At 46.2% G+C, this 24,270-nt stretch overlaps 2 protein-coding genes and 1 long non-coding RNA gene across 5 annotated transcripts in view; 2 read left to right on the top strand and 1 right to left on the bottom strand.

Annotated features, from left to right (window-relative positions):
* LOC108267932 (E3 ubiquitin-protein ligase TRIM39) overlaps nt 1–24,270 on the top strand; it is a 110,004-nt gene that overhangs the window by 17,297 nt on the left and 68,437 nt on the right. The window contains exon 1 of one of the 3 annotated variants that reach the window (XM_053681922.1): nt 12,006–12,186. The exons of the other annotated variants lie outside the window; for them this stretch is intronic. The gene's annotated coding sequence lies outside the window, so the exon portion shown is untranslated. Of the gene's footprint in view, nt 1–12,005; nt 12,187–24,270 lie in introns of those variants that run through there. 3 annotated transcript variants of the gene reach the window in all.
* Nucleotides 1–24,270, top strand: part of LOC108267935 (E3 ubiquitin-protein ligase TRIM39) — a 66,606-nt gene that overhangs the window by 39,437 nt on the left and 2,899 nt on the right. Inside the window, exons 2-3 of the mRNA XM_053681950.1 lie at nt 12,919–12,992; nt 21,742–22,298. Of these exons, the coding sequence (XP_053537925.1) occupies nt 12,919–12,992; nt 21,742–22,298 (631 nt within the window). The remainder of the gene's footprint in view (nt 1–12,918; nt 12,993–21,741; nt 22,299–24,270) is intronic.
* Nucleotides 2,280–3,262, bottom strand: LOC128633127 (uncharacterized). The gene is made up of 2 exons (XR_008396778.1): nt 2,759–3,262; nt 2,280–2,436 (listed from the first exon to the last, which is right to left on the bottom strand). It is a non-coding gene; the product is annotated as an uncharacterized LOC128633127 (long non-coding RNA).

Here is a 24,270-nt window from a genome sequence, read left to right as displayed (position 1 = left end):
TTTCTATTCTTCTATCTGTGTCATAATCGTGCAGCCCTACACCGACCAATCAGGTAGCGCTTCCTTCAGGAATATTTATGAGCTTCCTTCTGTCATCCTATGTTTAAGAAATTTGTTTTCTGAAAATGTTTTCCACTCTTTATTTAGAAATAAATGTGTCAGGGTTGTTGTGTTCTTAAAAATACAAAGAAATGATTGAATAAATGAATCTTCTCTCTGCACTAAATTCTGACATCTGCTTGTACAAAGGTGAAATCACGTAGTCCATGAGGAAACTGGGTTACCTGGTGCTTGTAGAAAGGAGGTTTTCCTCCATATATTACAGTATATTACAGCTGAAATTGCTTTGAACTACAACAGTGATGATGGTAATCTGTCTCTCTCTCTCCTCTGAACTCTACAAGTTTCATCCACATGCTTTTATAATTAAGAACACAGTACATGCCAACTGATATATGATTAAAATCCTACAGCAATGCTAGTAATGTGTCTGTGCTTATCAACTCAACTCATCATCACACTTAGTTAGTTTAATTAGTTTAAAGTGGCATCACTGGGGAACAGGTTTAACTGGAGCACTGAGAAATGTGGCTCCCCCTGTGTATTACAGCTAGAGAAGAGTTTAATCTGTTTGGCAGTGAAGTGATATCGAGCTCAGTAAGAGATTGGGAAAGAAAACCGTCTATTCAGACTAAACACACAATGTGACCAGATTTAGTCCATGCTTTCAATAAATATTCGTTGTATTGTTATAATGTATAAGGAAGGACACAATAATGCCAAGAATACATTGTATGTTTTAATTACTTATAGGAATCCTTTGTTTGTTTTGATTAAACATGAAGATAACCGAGTGGACAAGGACATGACAGTGTCTATGCAGTTATGACTTAGTGCACTACGATACAACATGTTTGAAACACGAGGAAACAATTGTGTTGAATGGCATTTCACCATAACATTTCAATTTACTTAATGAACAATCTTTTTTTTTAAATCAAGTTACTGCAATTTTACTGCAGGTTACAGAAATGATCACAAAACAACCTTCAGACAAACTTTTTTGTAACTAAAGGGCCCCCCCAAAGCCTTCCCTTCAGCAGTAGCAGCCTCTATTGCTCATTGAGTGAATATAAGTGTGACCGTGGATTTGGGTTTACCACCAGGAACACATTGAAAGGGTTCTTTAGATTTACATTTATTCGGTGAATGATCTGATAAGTGATTTGACTATAGTGTTGCTAACAAGTTTTACAACTGACAATACAGCAGTGGGCTAATTTTATAAAAGAAAAAGAAAACAAATGAATATGTTCTTCATCTTGCCCACTTATATCATTTGAAACAAATAAAAATGAAATAACACTCACAAAATTATGAACTCCTGCACCGCACAATACCTTCAATTTCCAGGAGTTGAAACTCCCAACATTTTAAATGAACACTGTATAAAACAACAGAAAGTAACAAATCACATAAGAACACATTTTAAATTGAATAACATCGTGAACTAGCAAAGGAAAATAAATAAATAAATAGCCTTGCACCACATGGCGTTGCATCATACCATCGCAGACATTACACGTGATATAACGCTCTTAATATGATACTTTGTTGCCATAAACTAAGAAAACGTACACCCAGAAGTGGTATTTAAACAAAATATTGTCATGAGCACTTTAACCCAGAAGAACCTTGAGGCATGTGCACTGAGAAAGAAATTCTCATGTCTTTGGACAATGACACTTTGATAAACAAAGTTGAAGAGACCAGTGCATTGCTCAGGCATTTATTAATGTTTTAGGGTTGGCCATGTTTCCTTGAAGCTACACTTATGCAGAGGAAAAAGACATGAAGCTGTCATTGGAAAGTTATACTGTGAAAATAATTCTTGCAGAGAACAGTGCAATACTTGTTTTATTCTTTATTTGTGTGTAAGGATTGGATATCTGTGAACAATTTTGCACAGAATATATATTCAGATATAGCAGAAAAGGACATTGTGATGTTTTAAAGAATAGTGCTGGAGATTTACCCTTTAACTAATGTTTGTAATATTTGTGTTGAAGTTGTAAAGCAGCCGTTTCTTTAACTTATGCAAAGGAAAAAGAGATGATGGTGTCATTAAAAAGTGCAATACATTTTATTTAGTTCTTTATTATTTAATTTATTTATTTTTTATTTTATTTTTTTATTTGATATTTTTTCATTTCAAGGTTTAGATATTGTGAGGAATTAGCCCGGGGAAGGGCGGCGTACAGACCCACAGGAGACAGAAGGATGGTTGCAAGCGGTGGTTTATTGTGGCTAGGGTGAGGTGAATGGGTTATAAGTGGATGAGTGCGGGGTTTTGTGAAGGCGTGACGGCCGGCGGAGTCTACTCGTGGCGGAGGCGGGATTCCCGAGGCAGGGCGGGGGTTTTCCCGGGCCGGCGTCCTCCGTGTGTGCGACTCTCACTATCCGGCGGTCTCGTCCGCGCTTGTGCCTCGGAGTCCGTCTTGACGCTACGATATTCTCTTCCGCTTCCCAGCCGGAAGCGCGCCCTTTTATCCTCCTCCGCCGTCGCCTGAGTGGTGGGACTTCCCCGTTGGATCCGCCAATCGCCGGCCGGAGTCGCGTCAGTCCCGCCCTGCTGCGGCGGTCCTTCCGGCTGGCGGAATGTTCGGCAGGAAGCTGCCCACGTCGTGCCGGTGCGGCAGTTGGAGAAGGAGCGTTTTCCCTCTTGTGTGTGCCGGATCTCTGCCCGTCGCGACAGTACCCCCCCCTCAGCTCCGAGCCTACTGCCGCTCGGTGGTGGGCCCAGAGGGCGTCTCGTCGTGAGAGCCCATCCGCGTTACCATGCTGGGCCCCCGCCCGGTGCTTAACCTGAAAGGAGAAGTCTTGTAAGGCGAGGAACCAGCGGGTTACCCGGGCGTTGGTGTCCTTCGCCTTGGCCATCCACTGCAGGGGGGGCGTGGTCTGTTATGAGGATGAAGTGCCTGCCCGCCAGATAGTATCGCAGCTCCTCGATGGCCCATTTTATTGCTAGTGCCTCCCGCTCGACCGCCGCATACTTCCTCTCGGCCGGGGACAGCTTCCGGCTGATGTAGAGGACTGGGTGTTCTTCCCCGTCGAAGGTCTGGGAGAGGACGGCGCCCAGCCCGGTCTCGGAAGCATCAGTATGTACAGTGAACGGGAGGTCAAAGTCCGGGTTGCGGAGTATCGGCGCGCTGGTGAGGGCCTCTTTTAGGGCCTGGAAGGCCCTTTCTGCATCGGCTGTCCACCTCACCTCGTCTGGCTGGCCCTTCTTTGTAAGGTCTGAGAGGGGAGAGGCTACAGCAGAAAAGTTAGGCACGAACCTGCGGTAGTAGCCCGCCAATCCCAAGAAGGCACGTACCTGTTTTTTCGACGTCGGACGTGGGTAGTCCTTCACAGCCTCAATCTTTTTTTGTTGGGGCTTCAGCATTCCCCGTCCGATGCGGTATCCCAGGTACTGGGCTTCCGTCAGCCCTAGGTGGCATTTCTTTGGGTTCGCCGTCAGGCCGGCCTCCCGGAGGGCTTTCAGGACCTCCCTGAGGTGGAACAGGTGGTCAGCCCAGGTGGAGGAGTGTATGACCACGTCGTCCAGGTAGGCCGCGGCAAACTGTCGGTGGGGTCGCAGGAGGATGTCCATTAGCCGCTGGAACGTGGCGGGTGCCCCGTGCAGCCCGAAGGGGAGAACCCGGTACTGCCAGTGGCCGGTGGCCGTGCTAAAGGCTGTCTTGGGCCTTGCCTTCGGTGCGAGCGCCACTTGCCAATAGCCTTTGGTGAGGTCCAGGGTCGATATGAATCGGGCTCTCCCCAGCCTCTCGATCAGGTCGTCCACTCTGGGGAGGGGGTAGCTGTCAAACTCCGACACCTGGTTCAGCCTCCGGAAGTCATTGCATAGCCTCATGCTTCCATCCGGCTTCGGCACGACGACGATGGGGCTGGACCAGGGGCTGCTGGACTCCTCGATGATGTGGTCCCGCAGCATGCGACTGACTTCCTCCTCGATGGCCTGGCGCCGGGCCTCGGGGACACGGTATGGCCTTTGCCTCACCACTACACCGGGAGGAGTCTTGATTTCATGCTGGACCAGCTGAGTCATTCCCGGGGAAGCCGAAAACACATCTGCAAACTGGTCAATCAGCTCGGTAAGCTCCTGTCTTTGGGTGGGGGTGAGGTCCTCCCCGAAGCCGACCAAGGTACCCTTGCCCCGGTCCGAGTCCTGAGCTGCGAACGCCGACACCACCGGGGTTGGTTCCACCCACTTTTTCAGCAGGTTTACATGGTATAGCTTCCCGTCCTTCGGCTTACCGGGCTGCTGTAGGCGGTAGTTGACTGGGCCCCGGCGCTCGAGGACAGTGTATGGACCTTGCCACCGGGCGAGGAACTTGCAGGCGCTGCTGGGCACTAACAGGAGGACCCGGTCCCCCGGCTGGAATTCCCGGGGCTGTGCGGGGTGGTTGTATACCTTCTTCTGCTCCTCCTGCGCCGCCAGCATGTGCTCCCGGACGATGGGGCCCACCCTGTCAATCCTTGCTTGCATGTCCTGCACGTACTCGACGACGGAGCGGAAGGGGGATGGTTGCTCTTCCCAGGCGTCGCGGGCTACATCCAACAATCCCCGCGGCCGCCGCCCGAACAGGAGCTCGAAGGGCGTGAAGCCCGTGGACGCCTGGGGGCACTCCCGAACGGCGAAGAGTACGTAGGGGAGGAGGAGGTCCCAGTTCCTCCCCTCCTCGTCCACCACCCGGCGCAGCATCCGCTTGAGGGTCTGATTGAACCTCTCAACAAGTCCGTCGGTTTGGGGGTGGTAGACGGACGTCCGGAGGTGCTTCACCTATAACATACGACACAAATCCGCCATTAGCTTCGAGACAAAAGGCGTACCTTGGTCGGTCAACACGTCCTTGGGGATCCCCACTCGACTGAAGAGGAGTACCAGCTCCCTGGCGATGTTTTGTGAGGTGGCCTTGCGGAGCGGCACCGCCTCAGGGTACCGAGTGGCGTAGTCGACCAGGACCAGGATGTATTCATGGCCCCGGGCAGACTTGGGTAGGGGCCCCACGAGATCCATGCCCACTCGCTCAAACGGGACGCCGATGATGGGCAGGGGTATCAGGGGCGCCGGCGGGGGCCTCTGCGGGGCCGTGCGTTGGCACTGCGGGCACTGTTGCCTAAAGGCCCGGACCTCCGCGTCCATCCCGGGCCACATGAAGCGGTCCCGCAGTTTCTCCAGGGTATTTCGGGCCCCCAGGTGGCCGCCGAGGGGATGGGTGTGGGCTAGGTGTAATAAGACGGCTGTCTTGGCTCGGGGCACCACCAGTAAGTCCACCTGCTCCCCGCGGCGGCAGGCCCGTTGGTACAGGAGCCCCCCTCGGACGAGGAAGTACGATGTGGGGAGCATCAGGTCTGGGCTCTGGTCGACCCCCTCTATCACCCGTACCTGGGCCCAGCAGTGCTTCAGCCGGTCGTCCTCCTTCTGCTCCCGGCCGAACTTCCCCTCCCGGTTTACCTGGGGAAAGACAGACGACAGAGGGTTAGTAGTTTTGGGGGTCTTACCTTCTGAGGTGGCCTCTCCATCGTCCTGGGCCAGGTAGGCCGGCCAGGTTGGGATCCCCTTCCCCCGCCGCCGCGGTCTCCGGGTCTCGGCTCTCGGTACCACCCGGAATCCTGGCCAGTCTCGTCCCAGGAGGAGGGGCACGGGGAGTTCGGGGATGATTCCGACCTGGAGGGGCCAGGTGCCGGCTTCGCTCCGGATCTGGACCTCAGCTGAGGGGACCTCCCAGGTGTCCCCATGGACGCATGTCACGGTAAGCGTCCCGCTTGGGCGGCGCCCCTCAGGCAGGATGGAGGGTTGGGCAAGGGTCACCGTGCTCCCGGTGTCCAGTAGGGCGGTTACCGGTCTCCCTTCGACCCACACCGTCACGGAGGGCGCCTCCGGCGGTTGCTGCTGATGGAGGGCGCAGCCTGCCAGCCATGGTTTTGTAAGCAGCCGGGCGGCTTCCCTCTCTGGCTCTGTAGGCATGGGCTCGTCTCGGGGGTGTTCACAAGTGGGCGCCCTCTGGGGGTTCCTCCAGATGCGGGGCCGGGTCTGGCGGTCAGACCGGGGGCCCTGGGCACCGAGGGGCCGATCGAGGTGCTGCTGCTCCCCGGAGTCGAGCTCCAGGGTGGCCAAGGTTCGCTCCAGGGCAGTCAGGAGTTCCTGGGGCGTAGTTGGGGCATGGGCCCCCACGGCCTGTCTCTCTGCCCGGGGTAGCGCTCTCAGGAAACGGTCGACCGCCACCTTCTCCGCCACCTCCGAGGCGGTATGCCGATCCGGTCGGAGCCATCGTTTGGTGATCCGGATGAGGGCGTTCATCTGGCAACGTGGTCGGGCACCTGATCGATAAACCCAACGATGGAATTCAGTAGCTGCCTGGCCAGGGGTTCGGCCACACCACGCCAGGACTCCCTCCTTCATTGCCCGGTAGTCCGTGGCCTCCTCCGGCTCGAGGGCATAGTAGGCTGTTCGGGCCTCTCCCGTGAGCAGGGGACCAAGGGCACGGGGCCAGTCGTCACAGTCCCACCCCTCCCGGCGGGCGATACTCTCGAAGGTCTCGAAGTACGCCTCGAGGTCCTCTTCGGGGCCAAGGGGGGGTAGTAGGCGGCGGATCTCGCTGGTTGCGTCGGGGAGAGGCATGGAGGCGGCGGGGGTCTCAGTCCTCATGGCGATCAGTGTCTGTGTGGCGACCTGAAGGCTTTCGGCGAGCTGCTGTGTCACGGCGTGCTGCTGGAGGCTGGTCTCCAGCAGGTGTTGCATTTTTTATTTTTTTTATTTATTATTTTTTTTGTGTGGTAGGCGGGTCTGTACTATGCCCGCATTCTCCACCAGTTGTGAGGAATTAGCCCGGGGAAGGGTGGCGTACAGACCCACAGGAGACAGAAGGATGGTTGCAAGCGGTGGTTTATTGTGGCTAGGGTGAGGTGAATGGGTTATAAGTGGATGAGTGCGGGGTTTTGTGAAGGCGTGACGGCCGGCGGAGTCTACTCGTGGCGGAGGCGGGATTCCCGAGGCAGGGCGGGGGTTTTCCCGGGCCGGCGTCCTCCGTGTGTGCGACTCTCACTATCCGGCGGTCTCGTCCGCGCTTGTGCCTCGGAGTCCGTCTTGACGCTACGATATTCTCTTCCGCTTCCCAGCCGGAAGCGCGCCCTTTTATCCTCCTCCGCCGTCGCCTGAGTGGTGGGACTTCCCCGTTGGATCCGCCAATCGCCGGCCGGAGTCGCGTCAGTCCCGCCCTGCCGCGGCGGTCCTTCCGGCTGGCGGAATGTTCGGCAGGAAGCTGCCCACGTCGTGCCGGTGCGGCAGTTGGAGAAGGAGCGTTTTCCCTCTTGTGTGCGCCGGATCTCTGCCCGTCGCGACAATATTTATTAACACTTTTTTTTTTTTTACAGAAAATAGATTCTGATACTGTTAAACATTACCTTGTGTTGTTGTAAAGAATACTGTTGTTAAATAAATCTTCACTGTGAAGCAACACTTAGGCTACTGTATTGCACTGAATTGGATATGATGATATTTTTGTTTTAATTACATTATTTTAATATAGTCAGTCGTGAACTAAAGTGTCCTGGTCTAAGGCATGAAACTCCAGGGCTGAAAATGAGTCCCACTCCGGCCCTGTTCGTAGGAGAGTGCTGAATCCTGCAAACCATCATTCTCTGGGTTATGTTCCTCTTTTGTCATCTCAACCATGTGGTTTTCCATTGAAGGAATTTACTACCTTGAAGATGGTCTTGATAAACGAAAGATCTCTCCTCAACAGGACTTTTTTAATCAATGATTTTATTTCAGTTAAGGGATTGGACTTTCTCTTTATGACTGAGACTTGGTTAAGTGCTGGGTAGCTGAGTCCTTTAGCATTCCCTAGTGATTGTGACTTTATGAATTCTCAACATTCGAGAAATGAATGACCTTTCTTGCCGAAAGGTCGGATTGTACAGGCATCTCTATGATCTATCCATGCAGGACCATATATAGAGATGATCCATCCATGTGGGACCATAGAGATAGCCAGATGGCACAAAATTCATGGAAAGGTTTTTTAAAAATAGTGATTTCGATTTGCTTTGTACATTCTGAAAGAATGAAACCCAAGCTGAAAGTGAGGTTCACCATGTTTTCATTCATCAGTATCTTCACAAATAAACACAGTAACTACACTAAACCTTCAGACAGTGATTACACCTCATTATCTTTATACATAGAGACGTTTACATTTATGGGTGGCCACACAGAATGATCATTCTGGAATATCTTTCTTTTGTCTCTGTACATTAAAAGAGATTTACATTGATGGGTGAACATAGTAATCACCTGATATTGTAAATGTGAGAAATGACATTTGCAGGAAGCTCCCACTTTTTGCTTATGTCTACAATAATTGCTTTATCTAATATTAATATCTTTTGTCTTTATAGAATCGTTTACATTCATGGGCGGCCATACAGAGTGAACATTCTGTAACAGTGTTCTTCTGTCTCTATGTCACGATACCAAAAATCTAGTAGTCAGTCCCGATACCACCAAAAGTACATGATACTCGACACCAAAGTCAATGCCATGGTGTAGCATAAAAATTAAATTTAAAAAATAAAAGTAAAACTCTCCTGGAGGGCATCGTCCTCTGGCTGATACTGGCAAAGGGGGGTATTTTAGTTATTAAATACTGTCTGACAATGACTAATAAAACAGTGGAGGCTACATGTGCTAAGGTGCACTCCTAAACACACACACACACACACACACACACACACACACACACACACACACACACACACACCTTATACGCTGACTGCAAGCATTAGTTTAAATTCACTGATATGGTGGCAGGCCAAAAAGATTTTTTAAAAGCATTAAAATTTGAATAATTATTAGTGACATTAGGCTACATTTAGCTGACAGGACACGGGCTGAATGGCGATGCATGGTGGCCCATTCGGAGGTAGTTTATAACATTGCAATGCATTAGTGTCGCTAGCAAATAAATAGCTATCGCAAACATTACATGGAGCATAACGTTAGCTGCTTTCACGGCCACAATGCCAGCTGCTTCAAACAAGCATAATATAGGGCTCATCTTTCAGGTGCTTTGCCAAATTCCAGGTGTTTCCTCGCTTTGTGTGAAATGAACGATTGCATCGGTTGCACACTGGCTTCAGAGCATCAATTATATGTTTGCTGTCATCTGCCTGGAATGCGAAGTATTTCCATATTTAACTCCTACCACCTTTCCTCTCAACGAGTCGGGGTGGAGCTAAACTTCGCCATCTTCTGTAGTTTTTCCCGTGTGCTTGTAGGCATTCTTCTTCTTCTTTACCACTTGTGGACCGACTAAAACACTTACGCATATTTGGTACCCCCATCAGTTCCGGAAGAATTGCACCCACGGTACCTTCATTACCAACGGTACCCATGCTACTGCAGAAGAACAAGTACCGTCACATTTTAAAAATGTTGGTACCGACTTGGTGCCGAAGTATCGGTTCTCGTGACATCCCTAGTCGCTATACATAAAGAGATATTTACACTGATGGGTGAATATAATCACCTGATTTTGTAAATGTGAGAAATGACATTTGCAGGAACCCACATTTTGCTTATGTCTGCAAGCACCCACCCATTTGCAAGCACCCACTTTTTCCTTATGTCTACAGTAATTGCTGTTACTAATATTATGGTTGTTTGAAGGTAAATAACTGTAGTGCCAACAGTTTTACCTGTTTTATTTATGTGTTTTAACCCCATAAGGCCGAAAAACCAGCTTGCCCGTCTTTGACCTATTCCTGTAAGGCCGAAAAAACTGCTTGCCCGTCTTTGACCTATTCCTGTAAGGACGATATACTGGCTTGGACGTCAATGCCTAATCCCCGTAAGGCCGATATAGCGGTTTTACAGTGTAAACGTTATCCCCGTAAGGCCGATATACCGGCATTACTCTGCTATGATTCCTTACTTATTTAATTATTATTTTTTGACCCGGAAGGTTGATGACGTCATGACGTCATGACATGATTACGTCATTACGCCGTCATTACGATGAAGATGATCCGAGCGTGAATGTTGTTGATAAACTTATGGGGTAATCGTAGAAGTTAACTAAAAATGCCAAAGCGAAAAGCTTATCGTGTTCCAGCTAAAGTCACACCTACAGTGAACACAGGTACATCTAAAACAGTGGAAAAAAAGAAAACATACACAGTTACACAGGCGAGAGCGAGGATTCTAGATAGTGACAGTTCAGGCAATGTCGAAACCGAAACTGATAGTGACAAATCCTTCTATGGAAAAGAACAACCCCCACAAGGAATCAAAAACTGTTTTTCGTTGTCGGGAATGCGACCAATTTCTGTGCATTCGTGAAAACAGTACCTGCTGGTCTGATTATCCCCAGAAAGTTGACTTTTGGCACTAAAATGCATTTATTCAAAGGCATTGACCACGCTGATGCTCGTATGGTACTTCTAAATGAGTAGAAGGATTTTAGCGGGCATTTTTCATAATTTCTCTAGCTAAGAATTGCGCTCTAAGTGGAGTAAAAGCACTGAACTGCTTCATTTTCAAAGTAATATTACACAAATTCATTATTATAAGTTGTTTCAAGGCCTAAAAATGTTAAAATTAAAATGTTGATTTTGGGGCCAATTTTGGCCCAGAAACTCAGGGTGGGCGTGATGTTTCTATGGGGAATATAGGGTTGTGGGACATAATACTGTGGGAACTAAGGGGTAAAAGGGTTAAATAAAAACATCTGAACAAAGTTCTGTCTCTTGTCTCTATATAGGGGTATAAAATTAGAAGTATTTCTACCTAATAATGTATTTTCCAATTAGATGTTTTAGTTTGAGTTCAACAAGCATAAAAAATCCATCCATCTTCTATACCGCTTTATCCTTTTTTCAGGGTCACGGGGAAACCTGGAGCCTATCCCAGGGAGCATCGGGCACAAGGCAGGGTATACCCAGGGTGCCAGTCCATTGCAGGGCACACTCACATACACATTCACATACACTTCGGACATGCCAATCAGCCTACCATGCATGTCTTTGGACTGGGGGAGGAAACCAGAGTACCGGGAGGAAATCCCCACAGCACAGGGAGACACACTCCGCACACACAGGGCCACAGTGGGAATTGAACCCCCGACCCTGGAGGTGTGAGGCAAACGTGCTAACCACTATGCCACCAGCATAAAAAAATCACTTTATAAATGAATCCATTTCATTTAAACTTTATTTGATCAAAAGTAAGTTGGACTAACTCAGTTACATCTCATTGCATGAATGAGGTTTTTCATGAGTTGGGGCAATATTTATTGGATGGAAATCCTTCCCTCAATTAAAAAATGAGTTTTCCAGGGTGTCTACCAGCACATGAAATATAGCACTGATATTTCTACTGTCTGTTTTTTAACATTATGATTGTGGAAATTTGTCATTACAATTCAAATATTAATAAAGATCATCATTCAGTTCACGCTGTTTTTTACTGTAGAATTTAATGCAATAATAAAATGTATTAAAAGCATCTGCTGATGTCCGTGTAGACATCTGCTGATGTCTGTGTAACAAAAACATGTTTCTCCTTAAAACAAAAATATACTCAAGCATTATAAATTATTTTATTTAGAAGTAAACATTGCAAAAGCAACAACAACAATACAATACAAGATTATCGAAAAGTGTTAATCACCAATAAAATAATTCCAGCATGTGATCCATGTGATCATGAGTGAATGAATGAAGGAATCCTCGATTTGCTCCAAATGCTGCCATCTACTGGTACAAAGATGAAATGACGTGGCCCAGGAGAAAACGATCTTATCCGATAATCACAATAATCTGCAGAAGAAATAAACAACATTATTGTTATTTCATGTGCAATTTGAATGACTCATGAGCAGAGGTGAAGCTAGGGAGGTGGAGACAAACTGCATTGTCATCATATGTGGAACTGCCCCTTTATCAAACACTACGAAGTGAACAAGGAAGTGACTAAAGTGAAAGTGAAAAGCAGTTAGCTCCCATCGAGAAGAAACCCTTATTTTCACATTAATTTCTGAAATTAACTGCAGGATATTCACTGACTCTGGAATATAAATACAGACAATTCTCACTCCCTGAAAAGAGGCAAGTAAAATAAAGGTATGTACTTCAGTGAATGTTTTATAGTTCAGAGGTTTTGTCAGTGTGATTTATCAGGATAAACTGCACATGTTAACAATATCAGACAGAGACAGGGTCTCTAACACACTGCTGAAATACTGACTCTGAAATACAAACTGATTATAACTGTGTTTTTTATACTGTGTATTTAATGATCAGTGATCAACCCAGACAGCAAAGCTGAAAAACAGAGTCAAAGGTTCCTTTATTTTATTAACTGCTCAAAAGTGGAGAGTTGAACTGATTCCAGCATGAACACTTAAATACAAATTAAAATACGATTATACTTTATGCTTAATGACTACATTTGTCCAAATGTGTGAGCTAAACTGAATTACCTGTGTGTGTGTGTGTGTGTGTGTCTGTGTGTGTGTGTGTGTGTGTGTTAGAAGTACAGAGTTGAGCACTGGGTGAAACATATCAGAAACACTTCTACAAACATATCAGGAAGAGAGAAACTGTGAATGATACAGTTAGTGAGCTGAGAGCTGTGAGAATGATCAGTGAAATTCTGTGTTTATTACAATGTAATGAAGATGAAGAATGTTTACGTGTGTTTTATATCACAGTCTAAATGCTTCCAGTGTCATTGCTTATGTTTAACACTGCAGACAGGCATGCTGAGTCAAACAGACTAATCAGTATCACCTCATACTGTTACATGTGTGAACTGAATGATGTGATTTCTTACTGAAAAAATTCAAAACACAGGAGGAAGTCAATGGCTGAATCTTCATCACCAACAAAAGGCGGAAGAAGGAGAAGAATGGATAAATCAGCTTCATGTAAGTTATACAGCGTATATATGATTTGTATTTGAATTTATTAAATTACTACATAGTTGTAAGTTGTAATTACTCTATAGTAACAACTAATTCACAAGCGCTTGTGCTGCATGGTGGATGTGCTGCATCATTTAATGAAGGACTGTCACTAGTATGGAAGTTCATCTGAAATTATGCAAATGATCTCAATAAGTAGTTTCTCTTTTCTGTTGACTTTATGCGTCTCTTTTCATATAAGAATAACACTTGTGCACTAAAACACAAACATCTTAGAAAACAATCTATTGACACAAATCGTGTAACTATGGAGGAATTTTCAGACTTTATTGTTTAAATATTTATTGATATAATTAAATAATTAAATAATTGGATATGCAGTTAAAAGTGACAATAAATGAATAATACAAGAGGAATTGGGGCAAAAATAGTTAAATGTGACTCAAAATGTTTTGTTTGCTATTTAAATACTTAAATATTGATTTATTTCAGTGATGCTCTGCAGCCATACACAGTGACATTAAATAAATCATAATAATGAGCACCATGAAATACTCGCTGAAATCTGTCACGTTCGTCCATAATTAATAAAGTCTGGGGAAAAAAAACTCTCCATATGTAACTCAAGTATATTTCTTTACAAACTGAAAAGAAAAGATACAAATAATAACAATTATATATTGAACCTGTTAATGACATATACACAGAAGTTACCTAATAATATACACTATTCTTTAGCAAAATCTGTAATTGAATAATGTACTATGGCTAAGCTACAGCTCCACTAAAAATTACTGTTTAATTCCACAAATCAAAGTTACAAATACTTTATCAATTCTTTTCACAAAAATTTTATCAATTCTTTTCCCAATGTTTTTTTTGTGATTAAATCTTATATTTGCCAGTAATTTATGCATAACTGAATGTATGTAGCTAAATTAAAACCTATGATTGTGGAATGTAATTATTAATTGTGATCAGCTCCATGGGTGTAAAATCCAGGGACCTGTACTTTTAATAAAATGTCAATTCGAGCAGTGTAGGTTCTTTTGGCATGTGGTATTTGTGTTGCACAATGACAAATAATTTGCTATACTGTATATTTCTTTTTAAAGGCTGACTATTTCCACTGATGAATAATTGGCAAGATTTGATGGTAATATTAGCCGACCCACAGTCCCGCACAAAAAACAGCTTTACACTCAAAAAACTTTGTTTACACTATTTTATTGCTATTTATGTTATTGAAGATATAACATGTTATTGTACTGATATAAAGTCTTCTTACAGTGACACAGGTGTGCCGTAATGCAGGGGGGAGATTAGGACGATTCTAAGGGTCCTGGTCAGACAGGGGGCCCAGCAGAAGACCATACTTTCCTGTATGATTTTGGTATTTAAATGGCCTTTTTGCAGAATCTATTAAGAAGCACGCTATAATGAATGCCCTCAGACTGTGCCAAGTGCATCTGTGTGTCCCGTTAAGATGTTCACAGGTTATTCAGAAACACAGCACTTTACAGTTGTGAGTTGTTACATGCGTCAAGGACAGTGCTGTGATCCTGAAGCTAGCCCGTGTGAAGCTGTTATAATTAACATCAAATAGAAATTCTATCAGTTACTCACCCTGATGTTTATCCTTGGAAGTTTTTTCCAAGAATCTACAGTGGGGGAAATAAGTATTGAATGTGTCAACATTTTTTCAGTAAATATAATTCGAGTGAGGTTATTCACATCAAATTTTCACCAGAGATCAGTATTAACTTAAGAAATCTGGAAATATAAAGAATTCACAACTTTAAAGTCCATAAATAAAGTTATGTGTAATAAAGTGGAATGACACAGGAAAAAAAGTATTGAACACGCTGAGAAAAAGCAGTTCTCCAAGGCAAGGAACCAGCTGATATCCATAAGTAGTTAGAAAGTAATTATACTCCCTATCTGTGCAAATTAATAGCTGGGTTAGTAAATTGATGGTCTGTAAAAAGGCTTTTCATTACCAAGGTTTCACACAAGAAACATCTCATAATGGGTAAAAACAAAGCGCTCTCCCAAGACCTTCGCATCCTTATTGTTGTGAAACATATTGATGGAATCAGATAAAGACGTATTTCAAAACTTGTGAATCCTCCAGTAACACCATTGGGGCCATTATCCACAAGTGGAAGCAACATCACTCCGTCATCAGCCGGCCACGCACAGGAGCTCCTCGCATGATTTCTGAGCAGGGAGTCAGAAGAATAGTCAGAAGAGTAGCCCAAGAGCCAAGGACCACTCAGAAAGAGCTCCAGAAACACTTGGAGGCAGCAGGTAGGATCGTCACAGAGAAAACAATAGGCAATGCACTCCACTGCTCGCGCACCCCGCAAGACTCCATTACTAAAGAAAAGGCATGTCGAAGCTCGTTTAAAGTTTGCGGCATCTCATTTGGACAAGCCTATGAAATACTGGGAGAGTGTAGTCTGCTCAGACGAGACCAAAATTTAACATTTTGGCTGTCATACCATGTTTGGAGAAGAAATGACACTGCACATCACCCTAAAAACACTATACCAACAGTGAAGTTTGGAGATGGAAGCATCATGGTGTGGGGCTGTTTTTCATCACATGGTAGTGGCAGACTTCATATAATTGAAGGCACGGTGATTGGAGCCCTTTACCGGGAGATTCTTGAGAAGAATCTGCTGCCATCCACCAGAATGATGAGAATGAGACGTGGGTGGACCTTCCAGCAGGACAACGATGCAAAGCATACAGCAAAGGAAACTCTCAATTGGTTTCAGAGAAAAAAAATCAAGGTGTTAGAATGGCCCAGTCAATCACCTGACCTGAATCCAATTGAAGAAGATTTAAAGACAATATGTTTAGAAGAATAGGCCAAAATCACACCTGAATACTGATTAATTTCTTCATACAGAAAGCGTCTTGAAGCTGTCATTACAAAACAAAGGCTTGTCCACTAAGTATTAAATACATTTCAGCTAGTGTGTTCATAGTTTTTTCTGGTGTCATTCCTCTTTATTACACAACTTTATTTATGGACTTTAATGTTGTGAATTCTTTATATTTCCAGATTTCTTGAGTTAATACTGCTTTCTGGTGAAAATTGTCACGTCTCATGACGCAAGGAAGATAGGACGGATGCAAGTGCAGTAGAAACAATTTTATTTAAGAGCGACACAGGCAGGTTAATCTAAATCGTGATCCAAAAACGTAATCCAAAACATGCAAGAGGTCAGGCGATCGGCAAACAGGCATAAACTGGGCAAGGCAGGAAACTATGTACTGGTCACGGAAAACAGGTCGAGATACAAAACATGAAACATAAACTATGACTATGAACTGGGAGCGGAGAAACCAGCGTGAACTAAACAAACGAATCTTAACATGAAACGGACTATGACTATGACTAACTGTAGTAAGGAATCAATACTAAGGTTCTCCTCTACTACACTATATCAATCAAAATTTCTTATCTATTCTACTCTAATATTCCACGCCGTGTGCTGGGAGGCGCGCGGTATATATACATACATAATCAGCCTCTTAATGGCTGACGGCCGAGGGCAATTCGGACACACGTGACACAATAGCCGATGACGGAACAGGGAGGAGACATAACAAAACATAACCAATGCACGTGTCCAAATGTCACGAATGTCAACAACGAAAAAGCACCTTGCACGGCAGCGTGCATTCACATGCTCTTTGTCACAAATCGTGACGGAGCAGAGATAAGGCGGATGCAAGTGCAGGATAACAGTTGTTTATTTGTAGAGACAGGCAGGCAGACAAATCCTAAACGTGATCCAAAACGTAATCCATAAACATGCAAGAGGTCAGGCGATTGGCAAACAGGCATACACGGGGCAAGGCAGGAATCTAGGTCGATTAACAAAATGACACACGAACTAGGACGAGGAACTGGAAGCGGATAATCCAGCGCGAACTAACTTTAAACTATGACTATGACTATGACTATGACGCTAAGGTTTTACTTATTAGTAAGTAAAGCAGAGCCAGGAAAGCAGAGCCAGGAAACTGCACAGTGTTCTTGGCGGCGTAGGGAAGCAGAGCGACGACCTCAGCTGGACAGGGAGGCTGAGTGACGACCTGAGCTGGACAGGGAGGCTGAGCGACGACCTCAGCTGGACAAGGAGGCTGAGCGACGACCTCAGCTGGGCATGAGGGCAGAGCGACGTCCTCGGTGGTGCAGGGAAGCAGGGCGACGCCCTCGTCAGAGCAGGAAGGCAGGGCGACGTCCTCGGCGGAGCGTGAAGGCAGGGCGAAGTCCTCGGCGGAGCAGGGAAACAGAGCACTGTACTCGGCGGAGCAAGGAAGCAGGGCGACGCCCTCATCGGAGCATGAAGGCAGAGCGACGTCCTCGTCGTAGCATGAAGGCAGAACGACGTCCTCGTCGGAGCATGAAGGCAGAACGACGTCCTCGGCGGAGCATGAAGGCAGAGCGACGTCTTCGGCAGAGCATGAAGGCAGAGCGACATCCTCGGCGGAGCATGAAGGCAGAGCGACATCCTCGGCAGAGCAGGGAAGCAGGGCGACATCCTCGTCGGAGCATGAAAGCGGAGCGACGTCCCCAGCTGAACTGGAAGGCAGAGCGACGTCCCCAGCTGAACTGAAAGGCAGAGCAAAGTCCCCTGTAAGGCCAGGGAGAGGAGCGCGGGTCTCCGTGCGGCCAGGGAGAGGAACGTGGGTCTCCGTGCGGCCAGGGAGAGGAGCGTGGGTCTCCGTGCGGCCAGGGAGAGGAGCGTGGGTCTCCTCGAAGCAGAAGGGGGGAACGATATTTGCCATGGGCCAGGAAGGCTGAGCGACGTCCACAGCTGAACAGGGAGGCCGAGCGACGTCCACAGCTGAACAGGGAGGCAGAGCGACGTCCACAGCTGAACAGGGAGGCCGAGCGACGTCCACAGCTGAACAGGGAGGCTGAGCGACGTCCACAGCTGAACAGGGAGACTGAGGCTCTGAGGTCACCAGGTGAACCTTGGGCATGGGCGGAGCTTGGCTGTGCGTGTCAGCAGACTGTGGCGTGAGCGGAACTTGGCTGTGCGTGTTGGCAGACTGGGGCATGAGCGGAGCTTGGCTGGGCGTGTCGGCAGACTGGGGTGTGAGCAGAGCTTGGCTGGGCGTGTCGGCAGACTGGGGCATGAGCAGAGCTTGGCTGGGCGTGTCAGCAGACTGGGGCATGAGCAGAACTTGGCTGTGTGTGTCAGTGGGTTGAACTGGGGCGACCGGGTCGGTAGACTTGGGCGTGCGCGGCATTTGGTCATTAGGCTGAGATATTAGCAGAGCTTGGGCAACTGGATCAGCAGGCTTGAACGTGAGCTCAGGGACGTGAGACTTGACTTGGACCTCAGGGACGCGAGGCTTGGCTTGGGCGTCAGAGCCTGGAGGCTTGGCTTGGGCTTCAGAGCCTGGAGGCTTGGCTTGGACCTCAGGGACGTGAGACTTGGCTTGGACCTCAGGGACGTGAGACTTGACTTGGACTTGGACCTTCCTGACTGGAGGCTTGACTTGGATCTCAGGGACTGGAGGCTTGACTTGGATCTCAGGGACTTGAGGCTTGACTTGGATCTCAGGGACGGGAGGCTTGACTTGGACATCAGGGATGGGAGGCTTGACTTGGACATCAGGGACGGGAGGCTTGACTTGGACATCAGGGACGGGAGGCTTGACTTGGACATCAGGGACTGGAGGCTTGACTTGGACATCAGGGACTGGAGGCTTGACTTGGACCTTCCTGACTTGAGGCTTGACTTGGATCTCAGGGTTGAGCTCTGCATGACATTGCCTGTAGTAGTGGGTAAACAGCAGGGCAGGTTCGCCTTCCAGACTTACCCCCCTGAGAACTTGTTCTAGCTCCTCCTTCGCCTCCGGACTCCCGAATCGCATCATGAATTCCCCCACAAACTGTTCTACACTGTCCAGGTTCCTACAGTGCTTATCCAGTTTGAGCTGCACCCATTGACGGGCCGGTCCAAAGAACCGGGACTGTTGAATCGGAGCCAGTGCTTCTACTCTGGCTTAGGGTCTGACAGGCTGGAGAAATAGAATTGACAATCTACCAGGAAATATTCTGGGGCACCGAAAAATCCGTCAAATGGATCAGGAAACTCCATAAATGTCCATTGTGGGAAGTGGACGGAGTCCATAGCGGGGATGGATGGCGTCGACTTCCGGGTTCTGCGTCTCCTCCGTTCTCCTGCTGCATCCATGTTTCGGCGGAAGATTCTGTCACAAATCGTGACGGAGCAGAGATAAGGTGGATGCAAGTGCAGGATAACAGTTGTTTATTTGTAGAGACAGGCAGGCAGACAAATCCTAAACGTGATCCAAAACGTAATCCATAATCATGCAAGAGGTCAGGCAATTGGCAAACAGGCATACACGGGGCAAGGCAGGAATCTAGGTCGATTAACAAAACGACACACGAACTAGGACGAGGAACTGGAAGCGGATAATCCAGCGCGAACTGGACTTGGACTTGGACTAACGCTAAGGTTTTACTTATTACTTACGACTTAATCTTCCGCGTCGTGTGCTGGGAGGCGTGCGGTATTCAAGCGGACATGATCCGCGTCTAAACCGCTTGCAGCTGAGAGCAATTCGGACCCACGTGAATTCCCAGCCAATGACGGAACAGGGAGGAGACATGACAGACATAAACAAAACACACGTGTCCCAATGTCACTATGGTCAACAGCGGAAAAGCAGGTGCTCGCGCATTCACGCTTAGAGCACGCTGCTTCAAGGGGGAATCGTGACACTCTTCAGCATGCTGCTTAAAGGGGAAGTCGTGACAGAACTCCACCCCCCACCCCCCACCCCCCCCCCCCCCCCACCCCCCCCACACACACACACACACAGAACTGGTGATACTGCAAACCCCTGGATCTGATATAATTAATACATTTCAGGACAACAGACATGACATGTTCATATTTCAGGCACTTGCTGCACAGTGCCTGTTGGTGTATAATGCAGTGCAGAACCTGGACCTGCTTTTTCCTCTTCTAATTTTCTTTGTACGAGCGCAACCAGTCCGTTTTTTCTGCCAGTCATAGATGGGCCTCCGTCAGTTGTAATGCCTACCAGTCGGCTCCATGGTAAACAAGCACGCTCAAACGCGTCACACAGCTCCTGAAAAATATCTTTGGATGTGGTGCGGCCGTGCATTGGACACAAACTTAGCAACTCTTCTGTCACTTCGAACTTCTCATTAATACCCCTTATGAAATTGCGAGCTGAGCATTGTCAGTTTTATCTGTGCTTTCATCCAGCGCCACAGAGTATGCAGTGAAAGCTTTAACTTTATCACGTGACTGATCATAAATGTCACTTGATAACTCGCTGATCCGCTCCGCCACCATGTTAGCCGATAGCGCTATATTGTTGAACAAGCTCTTTTTTTCTGGACATAAAATATCTGGCAGGTAGCATTTCTATTAAACTCCACAAAAATACTGGGTAGTCCATCTTTCTTGAAACAGTCTGTGTTCATCATCCACCTTACGTTTTGATTTTGACAGCAACATCTTTGTTCTTCAGCACCTTCGCATTTTGGCCAACTTTGACCTTTGCCATGACAAACGAAATGCATTTTTAAAAAACAGAATTGTGTTTTTATTTTAATTATTTCAAAAGGGTAGGCTGAATTGGCATGAAACTGCTATAAAATATCATTAGATTTGGCAGGCCAGATTATATTATTTTTTTTACATCCTGTCGTGGACCGGACTGAGGGGGAAGGTGGGCCTGAAGTGGTCCGCAGGCCGGGAGTTTGAGACCCCTGATTTAGTGAGAACAGTACAGTAGGTTTAGGTGACCGAGCATTCAAGAGTTCTATTATAACTCTTCAATAATGATGGACTTGAAATATCGAGGACGTTGAACTTTTTTATTGTGCTCAGAGTGAAAAACTAGTGAAAGGATCAACTCCACTCCGTCCCCGCACTCTTCTTCTCCACAATACAACTCTCCCCATATTAATTACCCAATATCCTGTCTATGAGGAGACAACACCAAAATAAAAGTCCTTAATGAAATGTGAAAAAATTAAATACAATCAATATAAAACAAAATCAGTTCCACAGGAACATAGAACAAAGTGTTATTTTAAAAAAAAAAGTTAATTATACAGTAAGGTCAAAAGATTTCAGAGTACATTCAAATCTGTCATTCTGGAAATGAACATAAAGGTTTTGAATTGTTTTGCATATGTTCCACAACATTTAAAGTAACAACAGATTGATAAAAGTGTGACTTTGTTAAAAAATATGTTATAGTTGGAGCGTTGCAGTGATACTGTATAAGAGAAATAAAACACTCAAGCATGTACAGTTTTATATAAAAATATTCAGCTCTGGGATGAAAACGACTTCACACCACCCTGTCAGTGATTATTTTTAATGCACATTGTTCTGTGTTTTATGTCTTATAAAAGAGATGCAGTACACTTGTAAATACACTTGACTGTATAAATCATGAAGGTATTCTACAAAGAAGTTTTAACACAAACATTAAATGAAACTCCAACAAATGCCTCTACACTTCAGTTAGTGTGAATAAAAAGTCTTTTTCATATCAGTACAGGAAAATGTGTAGAGACTCTGGTGTGTGATTTTCACAGCTTCACTACAGATGCAGTTTACTGTATAGAGACAAGGTTGAAACTAATTACAGTATTTCTACACTATTTATAATCAATGTGTAACTTTTTTGTTCTATCAAACTCTAGTTTCTCGTGACTCCAGCAGTCTCCTGTCTGAAGATCAGCTGCAGTGTTCGATCTGTCTGGATGTGTTCACTGATCCAGTCACCACTCCATGTGGACACAACTTCTGCAAGAGCTGCCTTACACAGTGCTGGGAGAAGAGTCAACACTGTCACTGTCCATTATGTAAAGAGAAATTCACCAAGAGACCTGAACTGAAGATTAATACAACACTGAGAGAGGTTACAGATCACTTCAAGAGGAAAAGTGGCCAAGACAAACCTGAGGTTCTTTGTGATGCCTGCACTGGAGAGAAGCTGAAGGCCCTGAAATCCTGTCTGGATTGTGGACTGACTCTCTGTAAAACCCATTTAGAGCCACATAATAATATTCCCAAACTTAAGAAACACAAACTAATAAACCCTGTGAAGAACCTGGAGGACTACATATGCCAGAAACATGAGAGAGCTCTGGAGCTGTTCTGTAGAGATGATCAGACGTGTGTGTGTAAGTTCTGCACTGAAGGAGACCACAAGAATCACAACACTGTTCCTATTGAGGAGGAGAGCAGAGCGAGGAAGGTGAGAAACACTGATTAACGTCCGCTTTTGTACATTCTTATAGATAATGCGAACTAATTTATCAAGAAGTAGATCAGTGGTTAAATATCTGCAGATTATCAGTTTAAATTTTAAAGAACTGTTATTAAGTTGCTGTTAAGCCTTTAGTACTCAGTTATATAGTTGGATTGTACTCTTCCCCACATGAGTCCCTGAAATTAATAAGCACAATCAACCAAAGTTAAGTAAGGAATTTACGACGAGCCATTGAATTATTAGAAAATAATACATACCTCAAGGTGGAAATGCCATTACACCTCAGGTGTGTTCTGTTTCAAAGGGAACTCCACGTTACGTTTGCTGAAGGCTGTGGGAAGCGCCCTCGCGCATAACCAGCATCTGAAGCTTGTGTAACATCATGCCTGTTTATAGGCTGCCGTGATCAGGTGACGTGGCAATTAAGCACGTCTCATGATATATAAATGACACCTATGAACCGCACCGTCAGCCTTATTATCTTCTAGCAAGACTGCATGTCGGTTGTTTGTGTAACGCTCGCAAAAAGACTCATTTCCCTCTATCTTTTCCAAAAAAAAATCTCTTTTCTTTCCTGTCCCTCTAAAAAAAAAGTGAGAAAAGTATGAGTGAGAGAATTCAGGAAGAGTGTCACGCCTTGCTCCCCTTTCATCACGGGGTGGACCGCACACTTTCTGTGTGAAGTATCTAGGGATGGAGAACCCCACGGAAGCCCTCGAGAGGTCTGACTGTGCGCATTGTGAACGCCTTACAATTAGGCAGTTCCGCTCGCAGTTCGCCTTGCGGACCTGGGCCGGCTGCTGCCAAGGTCCTGGGGACCTCATATGGATTTGGAAGAGGAGCTGGAGACGAGCGCTGCTCTATCTCTTGCTCTGTTTTCCAGGTCCGGCTCTCTGCTGGATTTTGGATCTCGCATCGCATCTCCTCCTTCCATTATGGAAAGCCAAAAAAAAAACCCACACACACACAAAATAATAATAATTAGAATAGAGCCCTTAGAGTCAGCCTCTGAGAAGCTTCTGACTCTAAAGGTAGTCTTCTACTGGCCATGACATCTCTCAAGCGAGTAGGAGATCTACAAGCTCTCTGTTGCCCCTTCCTGCCTTGACTTTACCCCTGGATTAGCCAAGGCCTTCCTGTATCCTAGGCCAGATTATGTTCTTAAAGTGCCTACATCTGCTGCCCAGCCAGTAGTGTTGCAGGCTTTCTGCTATCCTCCGTTCATCATACTGGAACAAGAGAAATTGCACCCACTGTGTCCAGTAAGGGCTCTCTGTTCTTACGTCCACTGCTCTGGCCAGCGGGGTAAGTCAGAGGAGCTGCTGGTCGGCATTGGCGGTGACAGTAGAGGTGATGCTGTGTTGAGGCAGCGCATCTCTAATTGGACAGTGGAAGCAATCTCTATCACTTATGAGGCACATGGTCTAGCTACGCCTCTGGGCTCATTCCACTAAGGGGGTCGCCTCCTCGAAGGCTTTGTCCAACGGGGTATCCTTACAGGATGTGTGTGCTGCTGCCGGGTGGTCTACGCCACACGCATTAATTTGATTTTACAGACTGGATATACATTCATTCCCAGGCTCGGATCTTTTTAAACAGGCCATACCCTCAGGATGATGGAGTCGGTAATCTCGTTCCCACAGCGTTCAGCTAACACAACATGGCGTTCCTTTTGAAAGGGAACGTCTGGGTTCCCTGAGCAGGAAACGACACATTGCGTAGCTTTGTCATACTGGAGCATGCCTGTGAATTGCGTCTTCACTAGAGATAATAGAGGCTGACGGCGGTTCACAGATGTCGTTTATATATCACACAACGCACTTAATTGTCACGTCACCTGATCACGACAAGCCTATAAATAGGCATGATGTTACACAAGCCACGAATATGCATTTATTGGAAAGAGAGAGAGAGAGAATGAGAGAGAGGCTACAGGTATTTATTATTATTTTTTCAT

The sequence above is a fragment of the Ictalurus punctatus genome, chromosome 7 (genome assembly GCF_001660625.3).
Source record: "Ictalurus punctatus breed USDA103 chromosome 7, Coco_2.0, whole genome shotgun sequence".
Taxonomy (NCBI): domain Eukaryota; kingdom Metazoa; phylum Chordata; class Actinopteri; order Siluriformes; family Ictaluridae; genus Ictalurus; species Ictalurus punctatus.
This window is presented reverse-complemented; position numbering and strand designations above follow the sequence as displayed.